Source organism: Eubalaena glacialis, chromosome 8 (assembly GCF_028564815.1).
Source record: "Eubalaena glacialis isolate mEubGla1 chromosome 8, mEubGla1.1.hap2.+ XY, whole genome shotgun sequence".
Lineage (NCBI taxonomy): Eukaryota > Metazoa > Chordata > Mammalia > Artiodactyla > Balaenidae > Eubalaena > Eubalaena glacialis.
The window spans coordinates 105,448,421-105,472,274 of NC_083723.1; the positions used below are offsets into that span (position 1 = coordinate 105,448,421).

Genomic DNA, 23,854 nt, shown 5'->3' on the forward strand with positions numbered 1-23,854 from the left:
TTGTTGTAGTTAATTCAAGAAGCGTGTGTGTGTGCGTGTAAACTATGAAGTTCTTTTAAGTCCCACATGACATATTTCTGTAGTATTTAAATTTTAAATGATTTTCTTTTAATCTAACAAAAGTTAATAAATAATTCTACATTAAGAGTTTGGGGGGAATAGTCCAAATGTCTAGCTATTGCTAACAGATTTCTCTGTGTAGGTTAATGGTAAACGCTAGCATATAGTCAATACAAGTTACTTACTTTTCTACCAATGTTTGTACACATCCCTTCCAGGAAGGCATCTGTAGAGCAAGGTCTGCTATTGCTAAAGCCAGCTGAGTAAAAAGAGATTAAATAAATGAATAGACAGATGAACAGAAATAGAGTAAGCATCAATATTAACTGGAAAGCAAAGAAACTAAATTTCTTCCAAAAAATATGACAACTAAGACTGTGACACCACCCTCCTTCTCACCCCCACAGCTACATATCATGTAAATTCTTCTGGGTTAACTACAAATTGCTGGGACTTAAAAGTTAACCTTTAAAAATGAAAAACCAAACCTAAAAAATAACAAAAAGAAGTCAGAAAGAACAGACTCTAGATTTTCCTCAGAATATATCAATACTTACTTTTATTTGGCAATACCATAGAACTTCATGGACATATAAATTATACTCTGCCAAAAAGCCAAAGCTACTGACAAAGTCAGCCCTTTGACTCACTCCTCAAGTAATGGATTGCCATTTCCCTTCTCTTCATGTCTTATCTTGAAGGCTTATGCAAAAGCCTACTTCCCCTTCAAGGACACTTCTATGACAGGCAGAGAACACATGTGAGTATGTACTCACTGAAGCTTCCAGTTTTCCTTTCTAATGTATTTCCCTACCTAAGGTGGAAAGGCCAGATGCTCTAGTTCACCACTTCATTCATGAGACTTTTACTAGCCAATCAGTCTAGAAAGGATTTTTTTAAAAGACAGGAATGTAGACCTCTGACCCAGGACAGTACTTTACCATCTACAATTTTAACAGCGGGTGTGTGTGTGTGTGTGTGTGTGTGTGTGTGTGTGTGTGTGTGTGTGTGTCACCTCCTCCACTTTTTGGTATTCAAGTTAGTTTGGTATCAAATGAATTCTAAGATGAATACAAAGATTTAAATATTCACTTTCTATTCACTTATAAGAATATAGCAATGAGTCTGTAAAAAAGTTAACATCACTTCACATGGGCTAGCAAGCAATGTCAATCAAAATTAACTTGATAAATCCAAATGGTCTTACAAATTTTCCTAATGAGAAGCATAGGATTTACCTGAGTTACAATGACAGGTGACAAGTCTTTCAAGTTCTGGATATGGGTTAGTAATGAGTCCCGTAAAGAGGCATGAGAGTCTGTGGGGAGCTCATAAAATGAGGTCTGAATCTTCATTTTCATGGTCTGTGCAGCAAAATAGCATGATTCCACATCTTGCCGGATCTGTAACAATTGGTCTGAAATCTCCCATGCATGAACCTGAAAGTAGATCAGACAAAAAAAAAGTCTTAAAAACTGCTTTTCTAAACAACGTTTATGCCATACAACCTCAATACATATACAAACTTATTTAGACCAAAGTATAATGAAAGAAAAATCTGACAAGCTAAATTGCCCACTAATTCAGCCAAAACTTCAAACTACGGTATATATTTATAGGCCATGCTCAACAAAAGTATTACCTAAAATCTTCTGATTGTAGGAAGGCATGAGAGTTATCAACTGAATAAATAGATCTAATCTTGCTGACTAGAATTATTAATTGTGTAGGGGGGAGAGTATAAAGAATGTCCCAAAAGTTTCTACTAAAACTAAAATGTCACTGTATAGCTTCCAACCCTAATCTATAGGTTGCATGTTTCTTCTCTTTTCCACTTAAAATAAGTAAGCTTTTGTTCACTCTAAGAATTGAGTCTGGAAGCTATTTTAATATATCTATAAATAGGAGAATATATTTCATATTGGTCTTAATAGGCCTACATTTCAATCTTTAGTTCCTGACTAAAACAGTACAAAAACTATTTCACATACTTCAATTATTTTCTAATGTTTTTGTATTTGGCACAGTGCTGTATATGCTACTAAAATCATTTCCACAGGAGCATCTATGGAAATAATAAATAGAACAAAAGCATAGAATTTGGTCTCTAACAGCTAGTCACAGTTATAAAACAAAGCCTTATTTTGAAAGATAACTTTCGGAACAAACTCATGCAGTATAAAGTAGGCAACTAATCAACAAGTGATAAATTCTAATCCAATTCTATACCAAACTGCCTCTTCATGGGAGTGGGAGCAGGCTAAAATGGGCTGTTAATAATGGACTGAAAATCTTTTTCAATCCCAATTCAGGAACAGAGCCAACTGTAAAGAAAGATCACATAGATTTACCTACTCAATTTCTTATGAAGATAGAGCACTTCACAAGTAATACACAATGATTCTTCAAGATCTTTCCAAAGATAAATGGCAAGTCAAGGAAATGGCCTGTATGAGTTCCCAAAGTAAACTGAAAAGAGACTCTAAAACTCACAATGATATGTCTATTGACATAAAACTTAGCTTTAATCAAGTAATAAGTTGGTGAAAAAACAAGTATGAAACATTAACTTCCTTCTAGATAAAATGTATTTATTAATTTTTTGTACTTTTTACCCCAGCATACTGTCACAAAAAATCTTCCAAGCCACAGTTTTTAGCCATTCATTATCTAACCAGTAACCCAAGCACATCTACGATTTAATATGCCATGAAAATATACCTCCCTCAAGTTGATATTTTAAAAAATAATAGCAAATAAGCAGCCTTGGAATCACCATAAATGTCCTCATAAAAACAGAGCAATTAAAGAGCAAAACCAAAGCACTACGGACATTTACAACAAAACTAGGTATTATCTAATTATCTCCAGGAACCCCAAAATATAAGTGGATGGGGACAAGCCAGTGACATCTGTAAGACCTGTTTCAACTTCAGTAAAAGGCAGAAGCAGAGGGAAACAATAGGGTATCTAATGGATCTAAGAGCAGAGAATACCAAGAGTCAACAGGTATTCACTAGAAAGCACAGGGAACCAATCTGAAGACTGTAGTTGAAAACAGAAAAGGTTTTGCCCAATCCAAAAGCAAATGAGTTAAAGAGGCCTATGTAAGGTCTAAGGAGATGGAACAATCTAGCCTCTATGCATTCTTAAAACTGAAAAGCCAGAGCAGGGCCCCAAACTGAGGAGAAACTGCTGTGAAAAGAGTCAATACTATACAGGACAAGTACAACAGAGACAAAGGAAAAAAAGGAGAAGGTAATAACAAAGCTCGGAAATCTTAGAAATCAAACCACCATATCTGTAAATACTATCTGAAAACAACAGAAAAGGAAGCTCTATGAAGTTGGAAATACTATCCTTAACTATGCCTCCTTCCAAAAGTTCAAAAAACTAATTTCACAAGAAATAAGCCATTGAGCTCAAATGCCATATATATAGCAACTGGGGGTGGGTGCGGGTGCGGATAATGAGCAGAATAGCATGCTTACAAAGAAAGTAGGCCAGAAAAACATTTTAAAAACTAGCCTAGGAGCTTCCCTGGTGGCACAGTGGTTAAGAATCCGCCTGCCAATGCCGGGGACATGGGTTCCAGCCCTGGTCCAGAAAGATCCCACATGCCGCGGAGCAACTAAGCCTGTGCGCCACGGCTACTGAGCCTGTGCTCTAGAGCCCACGAGCCACAACTACTGAAGCCCGTGCACCTAGAGCCCATGCTCCGCAACAAGGGAAGCCACCACAATGAGAAGCCCGTGCACTGCAACCATGAGTAGACCTCGCTCACGACAACTAGAGAAAGCCCGTGCGCAGCAATGAAGACCCAACACAGCCAAAAATAATAAATAAATAAAAATTATAAATAAATAAATAAAAACTAGCCTAAAGTCCAAAGGACATAGGAGCCAACTGAAAAAGCTCCCAGTGGCCTAAACTAGAAAACCTGGGAGTAACAAATTATGACAGTATTGGATTATAATTCAAAAACAAAACAATATCCATGAGTCCATACTGATGTGAATAACAACTGAATAAATAACTGGGGAAAGGTTATTTGCAGGATATAAGACATCTTTTTTAACAGAAGAATGTTAGTTAATAAATGTGGAAGGAATGAGGGAAATAGAAAATCACCACCATTAGAACACACCAGAAATAACTGCTACAAGCAAGATTCATGGATAAATGATAAAATACAACAAACTATCTCCCCAAAATATTCATTGGTTACTGTGGTGGTTTTAATATATGTCCACAAATTCTTTAACACTTACCATTAAGAACTCTGACTACTCTAGTGGACAGACAACATGGAGACTTTGCTGGAGAGACAACGTAAAGAGACCTAACACTACACGGAAAGCAAGTGGAGCCCAGTTAAGTCAAGCCTTCCAGCCATTCCTACCAGAGTGTCAGGCATGTAAGTGAAGCCATCTTAGAACCTCCAGACCACCTATCCACCAAATGGATGCCTTTTGGAGCAGAATCATTCACAGAGCCTTGCGCAAAAATTTCCTCAAATTCATCACCACAAGGACAAGAGGATCAAATCTGCATCTCATTAAGCCTCTGGATCTAGCAGGCAATTTGCAGGAAATAAAGAGGAAAGCAGAACTGCATCCTAACTATGTAATCAACAAAATCAAGACTGTAGGAAACTCAACAGGTCAAAAGGCCCAGATTCCTCAACACAACAGGGAGAGAAAGAACCTGCAGATTAAAAGACACTCAAAGACCTACCTTAATTCACCAAGTTACACATTTGTTTTGTGTGGTTTTTCTGTATCTGTGTTTAAAAAACAAAATAGAACAAAACAAACAAAACTCAATATTGCCTATTAAATTAAACTAGTATGAAGTCTTTCTCCCTAGTGAAATCTAACTGTCAACCCACCAGGTCAGAACCCTTGTGAAAAAGTTCATTGATTGTACAGTGTCATGTTGTGCTTTAATTTGAATGGCAGAAACTAGCAAAAAATACCAATTATATTATTCTTATTATCTGTATTTCTGACAAACATTTCTATCTCCTTAAAAGTAAAGATCTCAAAAATGAAGGGCAGAACCAAAAGTCTAAACAAAACAAAAAAAAATTTCCTTCTGCGGAACTGTTAACCTGGGTGTCGGGATGCAAAGAAGATTTCTTTTTCAAGCACCTTTGATGATGTTTGAATATTTTTTAACATGTCCTTTGGAACTGTCTTTAAAAATAAATATAGATTTGTAGTCCTAATATGGAAGCATCTCCAAGATATACATGTAAAAAACAAAGATGCAGATGATATCATAAAATCCTTTTTGTAAAAATTTAAATTACACTTTTTTTTTTGGAAAGCATAGTGAAGCTTTTTAACATACAGGAATTAGTTTTATACCTGAAGCCTTAGCGTTCATAGCATTCATCAAGTGTTTCAACTTTGTTTTTACCACACTAGCTGGCTGAACACCAATTTTCCAGCCAAAAAAAAGTAGAAAAAAATTGATTAAATATCAAAAAGAACTTGTTTGAAGACATCAGAACTACCAAGACATCTAGAACATGAGGCCACAGATTCCAGAGAGTTCAGCCTAATATGTGGCTCCACCTTTCCCCACAGGCATTTGCCTGTTTGAAAGTAGAAGACAAGAGGCTAAAAAGCTGAAGAGATTTGGGCAGTCACACAAGACTGGGGAGATGAAAAGTAGAATTCAGAGCCCACCAAGGAAGAGGGGGCCTGGAAAATAGTCCAGATTTTCAGCTGGGACACAGTGCAGGAAACAGGAAATGTACCTCAAAAAGGCTGAAACTTCTCCAGGATAGACCAGATGTTAGGCCACAAAATAAGTCTTAATAAATGCATAAAGACTGAAATCACAGAAAGTATGTTTTCCAATCAAAAATGAAATGCAACTAGAAATTAACAGAAGGAAAACTGGAAAATTCACAAATATGTAAAAATTAAATATCAATTCTTAAACAACCAATGGGTCAAAGAAGGGAAATTAGAAAATATTTTAAGACAAATGAAAATGGAAATACAACATACCAAAACTTGTAAGATGCAGTGAAACAGTGCTAAGAGGGAAATTTATAGCTATACATATACACTTAAATTAAAAAAAGAAAAATTATCTCAAATCAACAACCTAACTTTATACCTTAAGGAACTAGAAAAAAAGAAAAAACGAAGGCCAAAGCTAGCATAGGGAAGCAAATAATAAAGATTAGAGCAAAGATAAATAAAATAGAACACAGAAAAACCATGATTTGATTCTTCAAAAAGATCAACAAAATTGACAAACCTTTATCTAGATTTTAACCAAGCAAAAAGAAATGAAACGAAGATGGGGACATTACTACTAACTTTACAGAAATAAAAAAGATTACAGGAAATACTATGAACTGTACACCAACAAACTGGATAATCCAGATGAAATGGACAAATTCCTAGAAACATACAATGTACCAAGACTGAATCGAGAAGAAACATAAAATGTGAATAGACTATATTACTATACTTAGTGAACAGACTGAATCAGTAATCAAAAACTTCCCAACAAAGAAACGCCCAGGATCAGATGGCTTTACTGGTGAATTCTACCAAACATTTAAAGAAGAATTAACACCAATCCTTCTCAAATTCATCCAAAAATTGAAAAGGAGGAGGAAACATTTCCGAATTCATTCTATGAGGCCAGGATTACCCTGATACCAAAGGCAGACAAAGATACTACAAGGAAAAAAAAACCCTACAGACCAATATCCCTTATGAATACTAATGGAAAAAAAAACTTCAAAAAAATAGTAGCAAACTGAATTCAACAGTATATTAAAGAATTACACACCATGACCAAGCGGGATTTATTCCTGAAATGCAAGGGTGGCTCAACATACAAAAATCAAACAATGTAATGCACCACATTAACAGAATAAAGGGGGGAAAACCACATAAATACCTCAATTGATGCAGAAAAGCATTAGACAAAAGCTATCACTCTTTCATGATAAAGACACTCAACAAACTAGGTAAAGAAGGAAACTGTCTCAACGTAGTAAAGACTACATATGAAAACCCCACAATGAACATCATATTCAATGTTCAAAGACTGAAAACTTTTCAAAAGTCTATAAGATCAGGAACAAGACAAAGATGCCCACTTTTGCCACTTCTATTCAGCATAGTACTAGAAGTTCTAGCCAGAGCAATTAGGTAAGAAAAACAAATAAAAGGCATCCCAATTGGACAGGAAAAGGTAAAATGATGACTGGTCACATATGACATGATCTTATATGTAGATAAACCTCAAGATTCCCCAAAACCTGTTAGAACTAATAAACGAATTCATCAAAGTTGCAAAATACAAAGTCAACACCCCCAAATCAGTTGTTCTTATATACTGACAATGAACGATCTGAAAACGAAATTAAGAAAACAACTGCATATACAACAGCTTCCAAAAAGAACAAAATACTCAGGAATAAAGCAAGCTGTACACTGAAAACTACAAAATACTTATGAAAGAAATTAAAGAAGACACTAATAAATGAAAAGACATCCTAGGTTCAAGGATTAGAAGACTTACTACAGTTGTTAATACTATCCAAAGTGCTCTACAGATTCAATGCAATCCCTATCAAAATCCTAAGGACTTTTTTTTGCAGAAAGAGAAAAATCCATCGAAAAATTCATATGGAATCTCAAGGGGTCCCAAACAGCTAAGACAATCCTGAAAAAGAACAAAATTGGAGGTCTCATATTTCCTGATTTCAAAATTTATTATGAAACCACAGCAATCAAAAGAGTATGGTACTGGCATAAAGACAGATATATAGACCAATGGGAAAAAAACAGAGCACCAATAAATAAACCCTCGAAAATATAGACAAATCATCTTCAACAAGGATGAGAAAACTACAAGATGGGGAAGGGAGAGTCTCTTCAATGAATACTGTTGGGAAAAGGGATATCCATAGACAAAAGAAAGAAGTAGACTCTCATTTTACACCATATACAAAAATTAGCTCACAATGGATTAAAGACCTAAATGTAACACCTGAAACTATAACTCCAAGAAGAAAGCACGGGGGACAAGAAATATCATGACACTGGATTTGATGATGACTTCATGGATATGACACCAAAACCACAAGAAACGAAAGCAAAAATAAAACAAATGGGACTACACCAAACTCTAAAAACTTCTGCGCAACACAAAATCCAGAGTGAGAAAGCAATTTATGGAATGGGAGAAAATATTTGCAAACCATACATCTGACAAGGAGTTAATATCCAGAATATACAAAGAATTTCTACAGCTCAACAACATAAAAACCAATAACCCAATTTTAAATTGGGCAAAGGGCTTGAAAAAAACATTTCTCTAAAGACAGTATAAACATGGCCAACAAGCATAAAAAGATGCTAACATGACTAGTCATCAGGGAAATGTAAATCAAAAGCACAATCAGATATCACTTCATACCTGTTAAGACGGCCACTATCAAAAGAAACCAGAAAATAAGTGTTGGTGAGGATGTGGAGATATTGGAACTCTTATGCACTGTTGATGGTAATATAAAATAGTGCAGACACTATGGAAAACAGTATGGAGGTTCATCAAAAAATTAAAAATGTAACTACCATGTGATCCAGCAACTCCACTTCTGGATATATACCCAAAAGAATTGAAAATAACATATCAAAAAGATATTTGCACACCCATGTTCATTGCAGCATTATTCACAAAAGCCAAGAGGTGGAAGCAAACTAAATGTCCATCAATGGATGAATGGATAAAGAAAATGTGATATATACATGGAATGGAGTATCTATTCAGTCTTAATGGATTATCACTTAGTCTTAAAAATCCTGTCATGTGCTGCAAAGGCATAGATGAACCTTGAGGGTATTGTGCCAAGTAAAATACGTCTGTCATAAAACGGCAAATGCTGCATGATTCCATTTATATATGAGCTATCTAAAGTAGTCAAACTCAGGGGCTAGGAGGAGGAGGAGGTGGAGAGTTGTTCAGTGGATGCAGAGTTTCAGTCATGTAGGATGTGGGGGATTCAGGGGGATCCGCTACACAACATGCATGTGGTCAACAATATTGCACTGTATGCTTGCAAAATATTGCACTGTATACTTGCAAACTGTTGGGAGGTTGAATTTCATATTTTGTGTTTTTGCCACCAAAAAAAAAAAAGTTTAGTACTGGCATAAAGACAGACACAAGACCACTGGAACAGAATAGAGAGCCCAGAAATGAATCCATGCATATATGGTCAAATGATTTTCAACAAGAACAGGACATCATATACAAAAATTAACTCAAAATGGATCAAAACTTAAATGTAAGACCTAAAACTATAAAACTCATGGGGGGAAAGCTATATGTGCATTAAATTTGGCAATGATTTCCTGGATCAAAAGCACAACCAACAGGGAATTCCCTGGCGGTTCAGTAGTTGGGACTCTGTGCTTCCAATGCATAGGGCATGGGGTTCGATCCCTAGTCAGGGAACTAAGATCCTGCATGCCATGGAGAAAGGCCAAAACAAAAAACAAAAAAAAAACCCACAAGCAACAAAAGTAAAAACACATAAATTGGACTACATCAAAATTTTAAACTTCTATTCATCACTTAAAGATATAATCAGTATGAGAAGGCAACCCACAGAATGGGAGAAAATATTTGCAAATGACTTATCTGATAAGGGGTTAATATTCAGAATATATAAAGAACTCCTACAACACAACAACAACAACAAAACCGAACAACCCAATTTAAAAATAGGCAGAGGTACTTCCCTGGTGGCGCAGTGGTTAAGAATCCACCTGCTGACACAGGGGCCATGGGTCCGAGCCCTGGTCTGGGAAGATCCCACATGCCACGGAACAACTAAGCCTGTGCACCACAACTACTCAACCTGCCCTCTAGAGCCCGCAAGCCACAACTACTGAGCCCGCGTGTCACAACTACTGAAGCCCTCACACCTAGAACCCGTGCTCCACAACAAGAGATGCCACCACAGTGAGAAGCCCACGCACCACAATGAAGAGCAGCCCCCGCTCACTGCAGCTAGAGAAAGCCTGTGTGTAGCAATGAAGACCCAATGCAGCATAAAATAAAATAAATAAAATAATTTAAAAAAAATAGGCAGGGACTTCCCTGGCAGTCCAGCAGTTGAGACTCCACACTTCCACTGCAGGGGGCACGGGTTCGATTCCTGGTCAGGGAACTAAGATCCCACAGGCTGCAACGTGGCCAAAACAAACAAAACAAAAAATAAAACAAAACAAAAAAACCAAGTGTTGATGAGGATGTAGAGAAATTGTAACAATGCACATTGCTAGTGGGAATGTAAAATAGTGCAGCCAATATGGAAAGAGTATGGCAGTTCCTCAAAAAATTAAAAATAAAATTACCACATAATGCAGCAATTCCACTTTTGGGTATATAGCCAAAACAATCAAAAGCAGGGACTCAAACAGATATTTATACACCAATGTTCATAGCAGCATATTTCACAATAACCAAAAGTTGAAAACAACTCAAATGTTCATTGACAGAAGAATGGATAAACAAAATGTGGCATATCCATACAATGGACTATTATTCAGCCTTAAAAAGGAAGGAAGTACCATTACATGCCATAACATGGATGAACTTTGAGGACATTATGCTTAGTAAAATAAGCCTGACACAAAAGGACAAATATTGTATGATTCCACTTACATGAGGTACCTGCAGTAGTCAAATTCATAGAGACAAAGTTAGAATTTTGGTTGCCAAGGGTTGATGGGAGGGAGAATGGGCAGCGTTATCATTTAATGGGTACAAAGTTTTACTTGTAGAAGATAAAAAAATTCTGGAGATTGCTTGTGTTGGTGGTCATAAAACAACATGAATATACTTACTCTCACTGAGTTGTACACTTTAAAATAGTTAGAATGGTAAATTTGATGTCATGTATATTTTACAAAAAAGAAACACACAGTTTAGAATCTGCTCAATCCCTTCAGACTAAAGGAATCTGGTCCTATCATAAAGACCTGCCAGAAGCAAAAGAAATTACCTCAGGGGAAAAACATCATTTATTATCTCTTCAACTTTTCATAAACAATATATCCAGTATTTATCAAACGAAAGCAAAAAAGGGAGGGTTGGGGGTAGAAACAGACAATAGAAAATAACCTATCTAGATAACGGAATTATCAGATGAGGACTAAAATAACTGTGATGTCTCAACCAAAATGATAAAACTTAACATCACCAATAATCGACAAACAGATTTTAAGTGACTCTTGATGTGATTCACTGAAAACAACAATTTTGCGTTCATGTAGTATTCTTCCAAAAACTGTTTAAGTTGAATACAATCATGAGGAAACAACCAGACAAAGCAAAATAGTGAGTGGGTCATATTAAAAACAAAGACAAAATGGGCCTGGATTTGTTTTTTAATGTCACTATCATAAAAGGAAAAAAAAAAATACCCCAGGAAACTAAAGTGACATAACACCTAAAAGCAATGCATTATCCTTGATTGGATCCTGGATTAGGGAAAGAAAAATTTTTTAAAAGCTAGAAATCTGTAACTGAAACAACTAGGAAATTTGAATATGGACTGTGTATTAGATAATATTATTGTATATTAATGTTAAATTTCTTTAATGTGACAATGGTTTTAGTTTAGTAGAATGTCTTGTTCTTACGAGCTATACGTCAAAATGTTTAGGGGTACAGCATTATAAAATATGCAATTTACTTCCAAATGGTTCCAAAAGGGAGAGAAAGAAAGAAAAAAGAGAGAAAGCAAATGGGAACAGGCAATTTGAGAAGGACTTACCATGAATCAGTGTTCACTATACAATTCTTTCAAGTTATGAATTTTTCAAAATAAACAGTTGGGAAAAATTAAATAGCTGATTAACGTATTCAAGAAATTAGAAGACGAATTGGAATTTGCATTAAGAAATGGAATCTAAAAAAAAGAATCAAAGGGAAATTCTAGAACTGAAAAATACAGTAACTGAAATTAAGACCCAAATGGAAGGCTTGAATAGCAAATCAGACAACTGAAGAAAAGATTACTATGCTAGAGAATAGGTCAATAGAAAATAAGACCTGAAGCACAAACTCAAAAAAAGAAGCAAAAGAAAATAATAGAAGGTAAAGAATAGGAAGAATGCAAGTGACACATGGGACATAGTGAAAAAGTCTAACAAACATGACTGAAATCTCAGAAGGAAAAGAAAAAAATGGGGCATTATTTAAACATAATGGCTGAGGAATTTCCAAACTGATAAGACACCAAGCCACAGTTTAAGAAACTCTGTAAACCCTAAGGATAGAAAAACCAGACCTAAGCACATCAAATAACACTGCTAAAAAACTGCTAAAGACAAAAAGGAAAATCTTAAAGGCCAGAGGAAAAAACATGTATTACCTTTAAAGGAACAATTAAACTGATAGCTGACTTGCCAAAATAAAAAATGGGAATCAAATATGTTCAAAGTACTGGAAGAAAATAATTGCCAATTGGTTACTTATACCCAGCAAAAAATCCTTCCAAAATGCAACAAAATTAAGACACTTTGGGACCAAAAGAAAAAAAATAAAAGGAGAGAGTTCATTACCAATAGAACAAAGAAGAAACTACTAAAGGGTGTTCTTCAAGCAGAATGAAAATAATTCTGGATAGAAACATGGAAATCAGGAAGGAATGAAGAGTAATGGAAAGGCTAAGTATGTAAGTAAATCTCTGTGAACACTGACTATATAAAGCAACAGTATCTTGTAGGGTTTAAAATAAATGAATCTATACACCTGAGGGGAATTTCACATTCTCCTAAGATGCAGAAAGTGGAAAAGAACATTGCTTTGGAGTTAATAAACAAAAGCACATAAACTACAAAGTAACTTTTCTTAAATGCATCAGAAAGCTGAGGTCCCAGGACAACCAAGTAGACTGAAATTTAAAGAGACCTCACCAAGCGTTGGCTCACCTGTGGCAGAACAAAGAAAAGAGATATGGGGCACCAGATGACCAGGTAATAAAAATTCAATTAAAATGATTAACAAATTGATAAAAAAAATTGTATATGTGTGGGCTAGTATGAACATATAAAACCCATGGGACTCTTGGACACAAAGGGAATTCACAACCACCTACAGGCTCTTATCCACACACCTCCACCAAATACTCAGGAGAAAGAATGGGGGTAGGGCAGGAGACCAGAGAAAACCTCTTTGGTGGTACAGTCTTGGAGGACAGGAGTAGCCACAATAGCAGAAAGGACACAAAAAGCTCTGACTAGACCCTTCTCCCCTACTGAACAAAAGCCTTAACTGGTATGGGAGGGGCAGCAAATCATGTTACCCTCAAGGCTTATAGGTTAAGTGAGACCCATTGCTGTTTCAGTAAGGGTAAAAGAAAAAAACCTCTACCCCTACAGGACAGGGCATAAAACCGTCTTGAGCCCATGATACTATAACAATAACACCACAGAGGTCTCCCACCACTGAAGGAAGGGCAAAAAAAATTTATCCTGCACAAGATCTGCCAGATGCAAGGCAGAGCATGAATGCCACAAGGGAGGACAGAATCACTGAGAAAGCCCCACCAATGAGAACACTGGACACTGGAACTGCTAAAGACTACAGTAGACAAGGGCAACAGAGAATATTACTGTCCCCCACCCCCCCAAACAAACAAACAAATGCTAAACACATCATATTCAAACTCCTGAAAGCCAGAAATAAAGAGAAAATATTGGAGGAGTAATCCTTTTTCCTTACTACCAAGGTACCCTTGACTGTAACAGCTCAATTGTAGAACTTTATATTGTAATTATTTGGGCTTTTGTTCATCTTTTTTAATAGACTGTAAGCTCTTTAAAAGTAAAGAACAACCTTAATTATTTCTGCCTCTCTCAAAATCTCCTGGCCATAGAGCCATTTAAACAAATATATATTAAATTATTAAATATGAAGCAAAATGGCAAGATACTATCATCTCATAAATCTATAACACCTCTTTGTTTTCCCAAACATGAAGCCCATTCTTTTACTAGGTAGCTGAGATGCTTACTGGATTGGGAGTAAGCTATAAGAACAGAATCCACAATGTTTAGAGAGAGAAAGGGCAAGAGAAAACAAGCAAACCAGTTTACAGATAAAGAAAACAAAGCCCCTGAAAGGACCTTTTTCGTTCAGAGTCCTCATCTGTAGAACTTTGCTTGCCTTACTTACCCAGTTGGAGCCTTGGTTCTGTTTTGTTTTAAATATATATTTTGCTTTAGCAGTGAGAAGAAGCTCAATATTTTCCTAGCCAAAATCGGAAGATTTAAGAATCTCAGAAAAATTTCAGTGAAGGGAAACTTAAAGTCTCCCCAAAATGGGAGTCTTTTCTGGAATGACCTTACTTTAAAATATTACCAGTATTTCTGAAATAGAAAAAAAAAAAAAGGAGAATAGCAGTTAACCCCAGGCAACTAAACCAAATATAAACTTTGCATCTTCTAACACTCATTATGTTATCATAGTTTTCTGTTTTTTAACTAAACTAAAATATAGATGGTAGCTATATGTATTTCCTAGGACAATTCTATGAGGAATCGGTCTTAGGAAAATTCCCATACTGCTCCTTGTGTAAATGTGTCAAGTAGAACCGAAGTGAAAAAAGAACTGTCTTCTCATTTCAAGCATCCTTATTTATCTTGACGCTGCCTCACCCACCGGTCAAATGTGCCTCTCTTTTCAAATATTTGTCTTTTGGAACAAGAACGAAATACAAAACTGACCTCTAAAGAAACCTGGGAAACTTGACTATCACAGTCTACTAAGTAAACTGTCAGTGAAAAATTACCCAGGATGATACTGCCAGTACTATATATTAAGGGGTCATAATTTGTCCCTTTATTTTGAATTCCAGGAGGGTTTAAGAATTGTTGGCATCCAGAAAACAAGTAATCCTGTTTTGATCACTGAATCATTAAGAAAATGCAACCAAATCCTGATACCTCAGATACTATAGTACATTGCTCACTGTTCTTCCCCTCTGCTAAGCTGCAGAAAGAAGAAAGGAAAAGGGATTCTTTACAAGGAGAGAATAAAGCACTTACACTTCATAGGACTTTCTAGCCACAGATGCCAGGTGCTACCCACTGAAATCCAGGCTTGGACTAAGCTCCACATTTCTGAAAGGACCATCTCAACCGAAGCCTGGGGCTCAGAGTCAGCAGGAGGAAGCTGCAGCTCCCACTAGCAGCACATTTCAAAGAGGCTGCAACAAGAGAACATTTTCCATTTAAGCAACTAATTCCAATCTTCCATTTCACAAAGCAGTAGCAGAACAGGCCTTTATATCAGTCTTTTCAAAAGATATTTCCATGACTATGTGATGAATATGAAGCAGGCTATGGCCCAGCAATCCTTTCACTAACATGCTCTAAGTCTTTCATTATACTTCACAGCAGATCCTAAAAGTACTTGCCCTTTTTTCTTTAACGGTCACGACTGCTCCAAGACTCACTTCTACACTAACAGTTCTAAAACTGCCTAATCAACGGAAATCACTGAGCAGACCCTTAACATTGCAAGTACACACCCAGATAGGGGGCCTAAGGATTCATCAGCTGCCAAGAATCAGAAGCAGATTAGAGCTGCTAGTTAATCCTATACAAAAACTCCTCAAATTAAGCAGCATTACCTAAAAATACTTCACTGAAAACAGAAGAGCTCTGGCAAATAGAAAATTAGGTTCTGGAAATACAAATATTTCAATGAAATTTGATAAGTAAGAATAAATGGGTAAGACTGCTGTACTTTTTAAAAACGTTTCAATTAGTGAATAATACATCTATTAAATAAAGATTTATAGTATACTGGAAGGAGGGGCAGACCAGGCAAGAGCACAGTAAAAAGAACCCCTAAAAAACAGTCAATCAGAAACTGCAACATTATAGACACATGCCTTGTACCAATATGGTATAGAGCTAGAAAATCAGAATTTCCCAAATCAAGAAAAAGTCATTTTCATGAGACAGGTAAAGAACAAACTAGTCTTTATTAACCTGAAAAAGAGAAAGGAATTTTTTGTCAGTCAACTATCTTAAGTTTTTGTATCTAATCCTTTATGAAAATTTTACAAATTTAAGATAAATTGCTAGGTCTGTCACAAGTTACTTTCTGATGGTTTTCTTAAACAGCGAGGAGAGAAAATGATATGAATGGATATTAGGAAAAATATAAGCTATAGATCTCAAAAGAAAACCATCACTACCTAAAATTGTTATCTTTCAAAATAATTTGTTTTGCAAGATGGTCTGAAATACAGAAACTATGATGAAATGAAACTTAGCTAATACCTTCACCACAGCAGTGATGAGTAAACAACTCCCAACTCCAAAAGCAGAGTGTAAGTGAAAAATAATCATAAAGCCCCAAGCAAGCTCCCAGAACCACAGACTACCCATGTATGCATAAACAAGTTTTCTAGAAGCAAAAAAGCTCATTTATAGAGATAAGTTCAGCCAATTTACATTTTCACAGCCATCCCCATAATAACTGAATAGATAATTAAGAGGGAGATATTATTTCCCTTATGGGAGGAAAGAGATTCCTGGCTAAAAATAATTCTTTAAAACATCATAAGCTATTCAAATTCCAGGAGAAATACTCAAACACTCTTATCTTCAAGACAATGTTGGAAGATGGTAGTGCCCATATGCATTACTCTATCTTGATCTCAATGAAAGGAATTAGTAAGACCAAATGACTACAGCACTGCACGCTGTGGTCTCCTGAGTTTCTGATGAAATCCCAGTATTTCTGGGACAAGCATTTTCAAACAATCCTGTGTCATAATGGCCTCTATCAAATAAACTTTGGCTCAAATCTGTAGCTGTTGCTCACACATAATATGATACTATGAAATTTTGCCAAAATTTTTCCTCAACAACTGTAAAGAATCCCTATCCAAATTAAAAACCCTCAGCCACATATGCATGTGAATATTAACCTCAAGAACGGCCCTGAAAAAAGATAAATAAATCTGGATCCATAAGGTCAGCTTGGGTCTGGAGTGACTGAAGCATGCATTCCTTGATAATCAATTCACTGTGGGCCTTACTAATTATATTAGGCAGCCCTGCTTTAAAAGTAGAAAATGCCAAGCTTGAAACCATTTCATTTGAAGCAAATGGGTAGCCCATGTGAAGGCTTCCTGAAAGCCAAAATATAGAAAATGGATTTCCTTTAATCACCGGTCTCTATTCCTGCCTATCTGAGCAAGTTTTATAACAACTCGTATAAACCTGAAGAATGAGAGTACTATCAGACATACTAAGCATACACTAACACAATGCTGAAGATTCAAGTTTCTTAATTGTATAGAAATATGAGATGTCTAGCTTAAGGTTTAATAAAAAATGCATTATAGTGTTAGAAAACTCTGAGTGCTTATGTAAAAACATGTACCTTTTTAAGACTAGTTCTAAGTGTATTCTTCTGCTTTAGGGCCATCTGTATAAATGGTATTAACTATGGCTGAGACAGAAAATACAAGTGAACAGTTAATACGGAGAAAAACTGCAGAGTGCTGTGGGCTTGAAAAAAAAAGTAAAAAATATAATGTAAACTCTGTTAACAGAAAATTTCTTACCAAAAGAAAAAAAATACAAATTTCATAATATTTTCATTTTGGGAAGTCTAACCAGAAAGAGGAAAATTAAATCGGTACTTTCAAGGGGTTCTGCATGCCAAACACTACAAAATTATCCCCATTAGCAGTACTGTGAACTTCCAGTAAAGAGAAATAAAGCTTCTCTCTGGAACTTCACCTATATAACAGTACAACAGGTAATATTTCAGTACCAGGGTACAAGCTAGGGAAACACAGGAGAGGTAATCTGAGCAAGCGCAACTTTCTAAGAATTAAATGTTTTTAAGTTCAACAGAGCTTATGGGACTTCTCTGGCAGTCCATTGGTTAAGACTCTGCGCTTCCACTGTAGGAGGCACAGATTCGATCCAGATCGGGGACTAAGATCCCGCATGCCACATAGCTCGGCCAAAACAAAACAAAACAAAAAAAACAAGAGCTTAAAATTCTGTAAAATCTAGAAAACAGTATGTCAGTTCCTCAAAAAAAACACAGAATTACCATATGATCCAGCAATTCCCCTTCTGGTGATATACTCAAAAGAATTGAAAGCAGGGACTCCAACAGATATTTGTACACCTGTGCTCATAACAGTATTCACAATAGCCAAAACGTGGAAGCTACCCAAGTGTGTATCAACAGATGAATAGGTAAACAAAATGTGGTACATACAATATTATTCAGCCTTAAAAAGGGATGAAATTCTGACACATTCTACGACATGGATGAACCCTGAGGACATTATGTTAAGTGAAAAAAGCCAGTCACAAAAGGACAAATACTGTATGATTCTACTTATATGAGGTACCTAGAGTAGTCAAGTTCATGGAGACAAAAAGCAGAATGGTGGTTGCCAGGGGCTGTAGGGAGAGAGAAATGGGGAGTTAGTTAACTGTGTTTAATGGGTACAGATTTTCATTTTTACAAGATGAAAAAAGTTCTGGAGATGCATGGTGATGATGGTTGCACAACAATGTGAATGTACTTAAAGCCACTGAACTATACACTTAAAAATGGTTAAAGTGGTGCTTCCCTGGTGGCGCAGTGGTTAAGAATCTGCCTGCCAATGCAGGGGACGCGGGTTCGAGCCCTGGTCTGGGAAGATCCCACATGCCGCGGAGCGACTAAGCCCGTGAGCCACAACTACTGAGCCTGCGCGTCTGGAGCCTGTGCTCCGCAACGGGAGAGGCCGCGACGGTGAGAGGCCGCGACGGTGAGAGGCCCGCGCACCGCGATGAAGAGTGGCCCCCGCTCGCCGCAACTGGAGAAAGCCCTCGCACAGAAACGAAGACCCAACACAGCCAAAAGTAAATATAAATAAATTTTTTTTTAAAAAATGGTTAAAGTGGTAAATTTTATGCTATGTGTATTTCACCATAATTTTTAAAAAGGAATGAAATTCTGACATAGTCTACATGATGAACCTTTAAGATATTATGCTAAGTGAAATAAGCCAGACACAAAAGGGCAAATATTGTATCATTCTACTCATAAGGTAATAGGAGTAGTCAAATTCCTAGAGGAAAAGAAAAGTAGAATGGTGGTTACCAGGGGCTGAAAAGAAGAGGGAATGGAGAATTATTCTTTAACAGATACAGAGTTTTAGTTTGGGAAGACGAAGAAGTTCTAGAGATGGGTGGTGGTGATGATTGCACAACATGAATGTACTTAGTGCCACTTAACTGTACGCCTAAAAATGGTTAAAATGGCAACTTAGAAAATGTAGCAGTATCCAGATCATTTTATATCCTGTTTCAAACTATTGACTCTGGTCCAAGGCCTGGGAAGATGAGAAATAAACTAATCCAAATACAGATGAATGCCACCAGATAACAGACTATCATGCCAACAGAAATACCATCACAAATTCTCATTCATAAGCTCCAATACAGCAAGGACATGAAATGACTATATTTGCACTGTCCAAGACTTGGAATGTGGCAGTGCAACTAAGGAATTGATTTTAACTTCATTTTAATTAACTTAAATTTAAACAGCCACAATAGCCATGTGGGTAATGGCAATCATATTCGACAATATAGCCAGAGTGGTATACTATTCAGTTGAAAGGTCTTTGGTTTTCATCATTTACTTACACACTCCCATTTTCCAGCAATGCAAAGTATACAGTATTCCTATGTTCACTGAACTAACTGACCCCAAAGAAGTTGTACACCAACATTTTCTATTTTCTAGAAGGCTTGCCCTTCAAAAACATGTCTATGTTTTAAGAGTCACTTGACTGGAGGATGAGAGTAGAAACATTAAAAGATGTCTAGATTTTCAGGTAAATCAAATCAATGACTGCATTACTAGAGCAAAAACAAAGACTCTAGGTTTTAGAACTAGGCTAAAGAATCAAGAAACTCCAAAGAGAAAAATTACTAGGAAAGAAGTCTGAAGCTGATACTCCATGACCCATGACCTTCTTGATATATTTAGAAGAAGAAAATTCTCAAGGATATGTGATAAACCAAACACTACAATGCCATCAATTCCAGTTGATTTATGCTTTTTTTTTCCTTTTCATCATTCCTTTTCAGTTTACAGACTGAACTACGAAACTTTTGAGATAACCTCTAACCCACAGATGGTCTCTGTGAAAATAGTCTCCTTCTTATAATCTAAATTACAAACTTAGAACAAATGAGTAGCACAATTAATTAGCCCTATAAAGAGATGGTCTTTCCTTCCATTGGTTTCTGCATTGTCTACTAATTTTGGTTACTAGAGGTGGACAAAGGAAACTACTAAGTATTCAGAGTAGTCCACTGTTAAATAGGCTTCCTTTAAGATCTGTCTCAAAATAATTTTTTCTTTTAAAACACTTTGAAGACATCAGTGATATCTGCCTATCCCATAAAACAAAACCATGGCTGTAGGCTGTTTCCAAGAATTTTGGTGGAAAAAAAGTTTAATGAATGTAGATTCTGCAGAAAATGGCTGTTTTATACAAATACCAGAGAAAGAGAAAAGATGCTAACTCATAGCATGGGCTGAACCATGTCCAAATTATACCGTTATACCAAATCTATTGTCACCAGGATCATTATAACTATACTAAATGACTCTAAGATTAGTAAGTATGGGGAAGAGGGAAGTAAGGATAATAGTTTTTCAAAACGTATATTATTCAAAGTGGTTTTGAAACAAACCAGGCAAATTCTGTTCCTTACAATTTCATTTTTTTGTTAATTTTCTTAGGGACTGTACAGTTTTGGATGCTACTTTATATGGCATAATTTTAGTTACTACATTTTCTGTTTTCAACTAAAGTAGATTTTTTTTTTTTTCCCAGCCACGGTGCGCGGCTTGTGGGATCTTAATTTCCCAACCAGGGACTGAACCTGGGGCCCTCTGCAGTGAAAGCACAGAGTCCTAACCACTGGACCACCAGGGAATTCTTTACCAATTTCAAATTGAAAATTAAAACACTATGCTACTACACTGCATGTTTTGTGACTACTCTAAAACAGATTTTTGGTTTAAAATGTCACTTAGTGACCACTTCAAGAAAGGCTTATTGTGTCAAAAAGTTCCTCTCCTCTTCTGTACTCAAGTCGTTCAAAGCATAAAATGAAGGTAATAAAAACTTATCTCATAAAGACTGCTTTTTAAAAAAAGATTGGAAAGACTGAAAACAGAGCATCATAGGAGGCTGAATAATATTGTTTATTTTCAATCATCCATGGATATGTTAGAGAGAAGCAGCAAAAATAAATGAAATTCATAGAAAAAGACAAATCTGAGTCATCCAACTGCCCCTCTGGAGGTGCTACAAGCAGCTATGCATTCAGGAACATTTTTTAGAAACTGTGTGTCTACAGACTGCCAACAAACACATGAAAGAATGCTCAACATCACTAATCATTAGAGAAATGCAAATCAAAACTACAATGAGGTATCACCTCACACCAGTCAGAATGGCCATCATCAAAAAATCTACAAACAATAAATGCTGGAGAGGGTGTGGAGAAAAGGGAACCCTCTTGCACTGTTGGTGGGAATGTAAACTGATACAGCCACTATGGAGAACAGTATGGAGGGTCCTTAAAAAACTAAAAATAGAACTACCATACGACCCAGCAATCCCAATACTGGGCATACACCCTGAGAAAACCATAATTCAAAAACAGTCATGTACCACAATGTTCATTGCAGCTCTATTTACAATAGCCAGGACATGGAAGCAACCTAAGTGTCCGTTGACAGATGAATGGATAAAGAAGATGTGGCACATATATACAATGGAATATTACTCAGCCATAAAAAGAAACGAAATTGAGTTATTTGTAGTGAGGTGGATGGACCTAGAGTCAGTCATACAGAGCGAAGTCAGAAAGAGAAAAACAAATACCGTATGCTAACACATATACATGGAATCTAAAAAAAAAAAAAATGGTTCTGAAGAACCTAGGGTCAGGACAGGAATAAAGACACAGACATAGAGAATGGACTTGAGGACACGGGGAGGGGGAAGGGTAAGATGGGACAAAGTGAGAGAGTGGCATTGACATATATACACTACCAAATGTAAAATAGATAGCTAGTGGGAAGCAGCCGCATAGCACAGGGAGATCAGCTCGGTGCTTTGTGTCCACCTAGAGGGGTGGGATAGGGAGGGTGGGAGGGAGACGCAAGAGGGAGGAGATATGGGGATATATGTATATGTATAGCTGATTCACTGTTATAAAGCAGAAACTAACACACCCTTGTAAAGCAATTATACTCCAATAAAGATGTTCAAAAAAAAAAAAAGAAACTGTCAGACATCTTGATCATTTCTTAATAATCATGGTTTACTCCTTCAACTATGGGTATCAGATTATATAAACATCCTACTGTCTATTGGGGGAGACAAAACAAATTTTCAAAAAGGTTAAAAAATGATAAATGCAATCAAAGTGCTTTCGGTGTTGGGGCAGGGGCAGAAATGACTTTCAGTGGAAGAGAATCTGTTAAGACTTTAAGGAGAAAGAATTTAAGCTAGCTAGGCTTTGAAAAGATGGGCTAGTTTCTTCATTTGAAGACAGGAGTGGGAAAAAGTAATAGTAAAAGTACAAAGGTAAGAAAAAAATTAAAAAATCATAAAACCAGACAAAGGCTGCATCCCCTCCCCACAAAAAACCATTTGCTTATTCTGGGAGATACTGCAGCTGTGTGAATCCTGATGGGAAGGATCCAGTAAAGAGGGAGTTTGAGGATACAAGTGAGACACAGGATAACCAAAAGATCAAGGTTCCTGAGAATTCAGATAATAAGATGCAGAGCACTAAAATCGGACAGGAGAAGCAATTGGATACACATGCTCAAGTTCTACCAAATCAGAGGTGAAGGGTTGGTGGTATATTGAAGAAAGGGATGAGAACGACAGTCCCTGGAAAAAGACAAGACCTAACAAAGAAAAAGGGCCAGTCAATGGAATAAGGTTTTGATGAAATTCAAGAACTAAGACTTCTGTTTAACACAATTTAACTGATTGAAACATCTGTTTGCCCTCAAATTCCCTCCAAAATCAGAGTAAAAAGATTTTTTTTTCCCCTAAGGATGAGGGAACCCACAAGGACAGAAAATGGAAACACGAATGATATTAACAAAACTGTGAAAAGGAGAAAGCTGCTGGGTGAGTGTTAACTCTCAGAGCAGGTCTGAGAAAGCTAAAATTTGCCTGGTAGAAGGGAGGGGGAAGGGATAAGAATGGGGGAAGCCAAGAGGCAACCTAATTCATTTGCAAAATCCCAGTAAGGCTCAAGAATTAGAAGTACTGAGGTACACCTGAAGACAGATGCACAGATAGAACAAAAAACAAAGGAATGGCTTCAAAATCTGTGTAAGCAGTTTAGTTTCCTAGATTTTCTCCCTGACTCTGAGGGGCCAGGCTACTATACTATCCTCCCACCATCACAGAAAACTCAAGGTTTACTTTGGGGAGACTGAAGTAGAGGGACTCTGGACTCTTGGACAACAGACTCACCTAAGGACAGGAGTATCATACTGAAAACAGATTAAATAAACTAAAGTCTACATACTTAGCGGTTAGATTCATCCTCCAGTTCATTCTCCTACCTGCCACTGGCAGCCTAGTTCATAACCTCCAGGCAGAAGACTAGAGAACTCTCAGGGTAAAAGTGGTCCAAGAAAAAAGACC

General features: G+C 36.6%; 1 protein-coding gene across 3 annotated transcripts in view; it reads right to left on the reverse strand.

Annotated features, from left to right (window-relative positions):
- Positions 1-23,854, reverse strand: part of TNPO3 (transportin 3) — an 80,504-nt gene that overhangs the window by 53,121 nt on the left and 3,529 nt on the right. For 2 of the 3 annotated variants that reach the window (XM_061198706.1, XM_061198708.1), the window contains exons 2-3: positions 1,299-1,499; positions 246-319 (exon numbers count right to left, since the gene is read on the reverse strand). In XM_061198706.1, the coding sequence (XP_061054689.1) occupies positions 246-319; positions 1,299-1,499 (275 nt within the window). Of the gene's footprint in view, positions 1-245; positions 320-1,298; positions 1,500-15,167; positions 15,248-23,854 lie in introns of those variants that run through there. The other variant, XM_061198707.1, reaches the window with a different exon arrangement.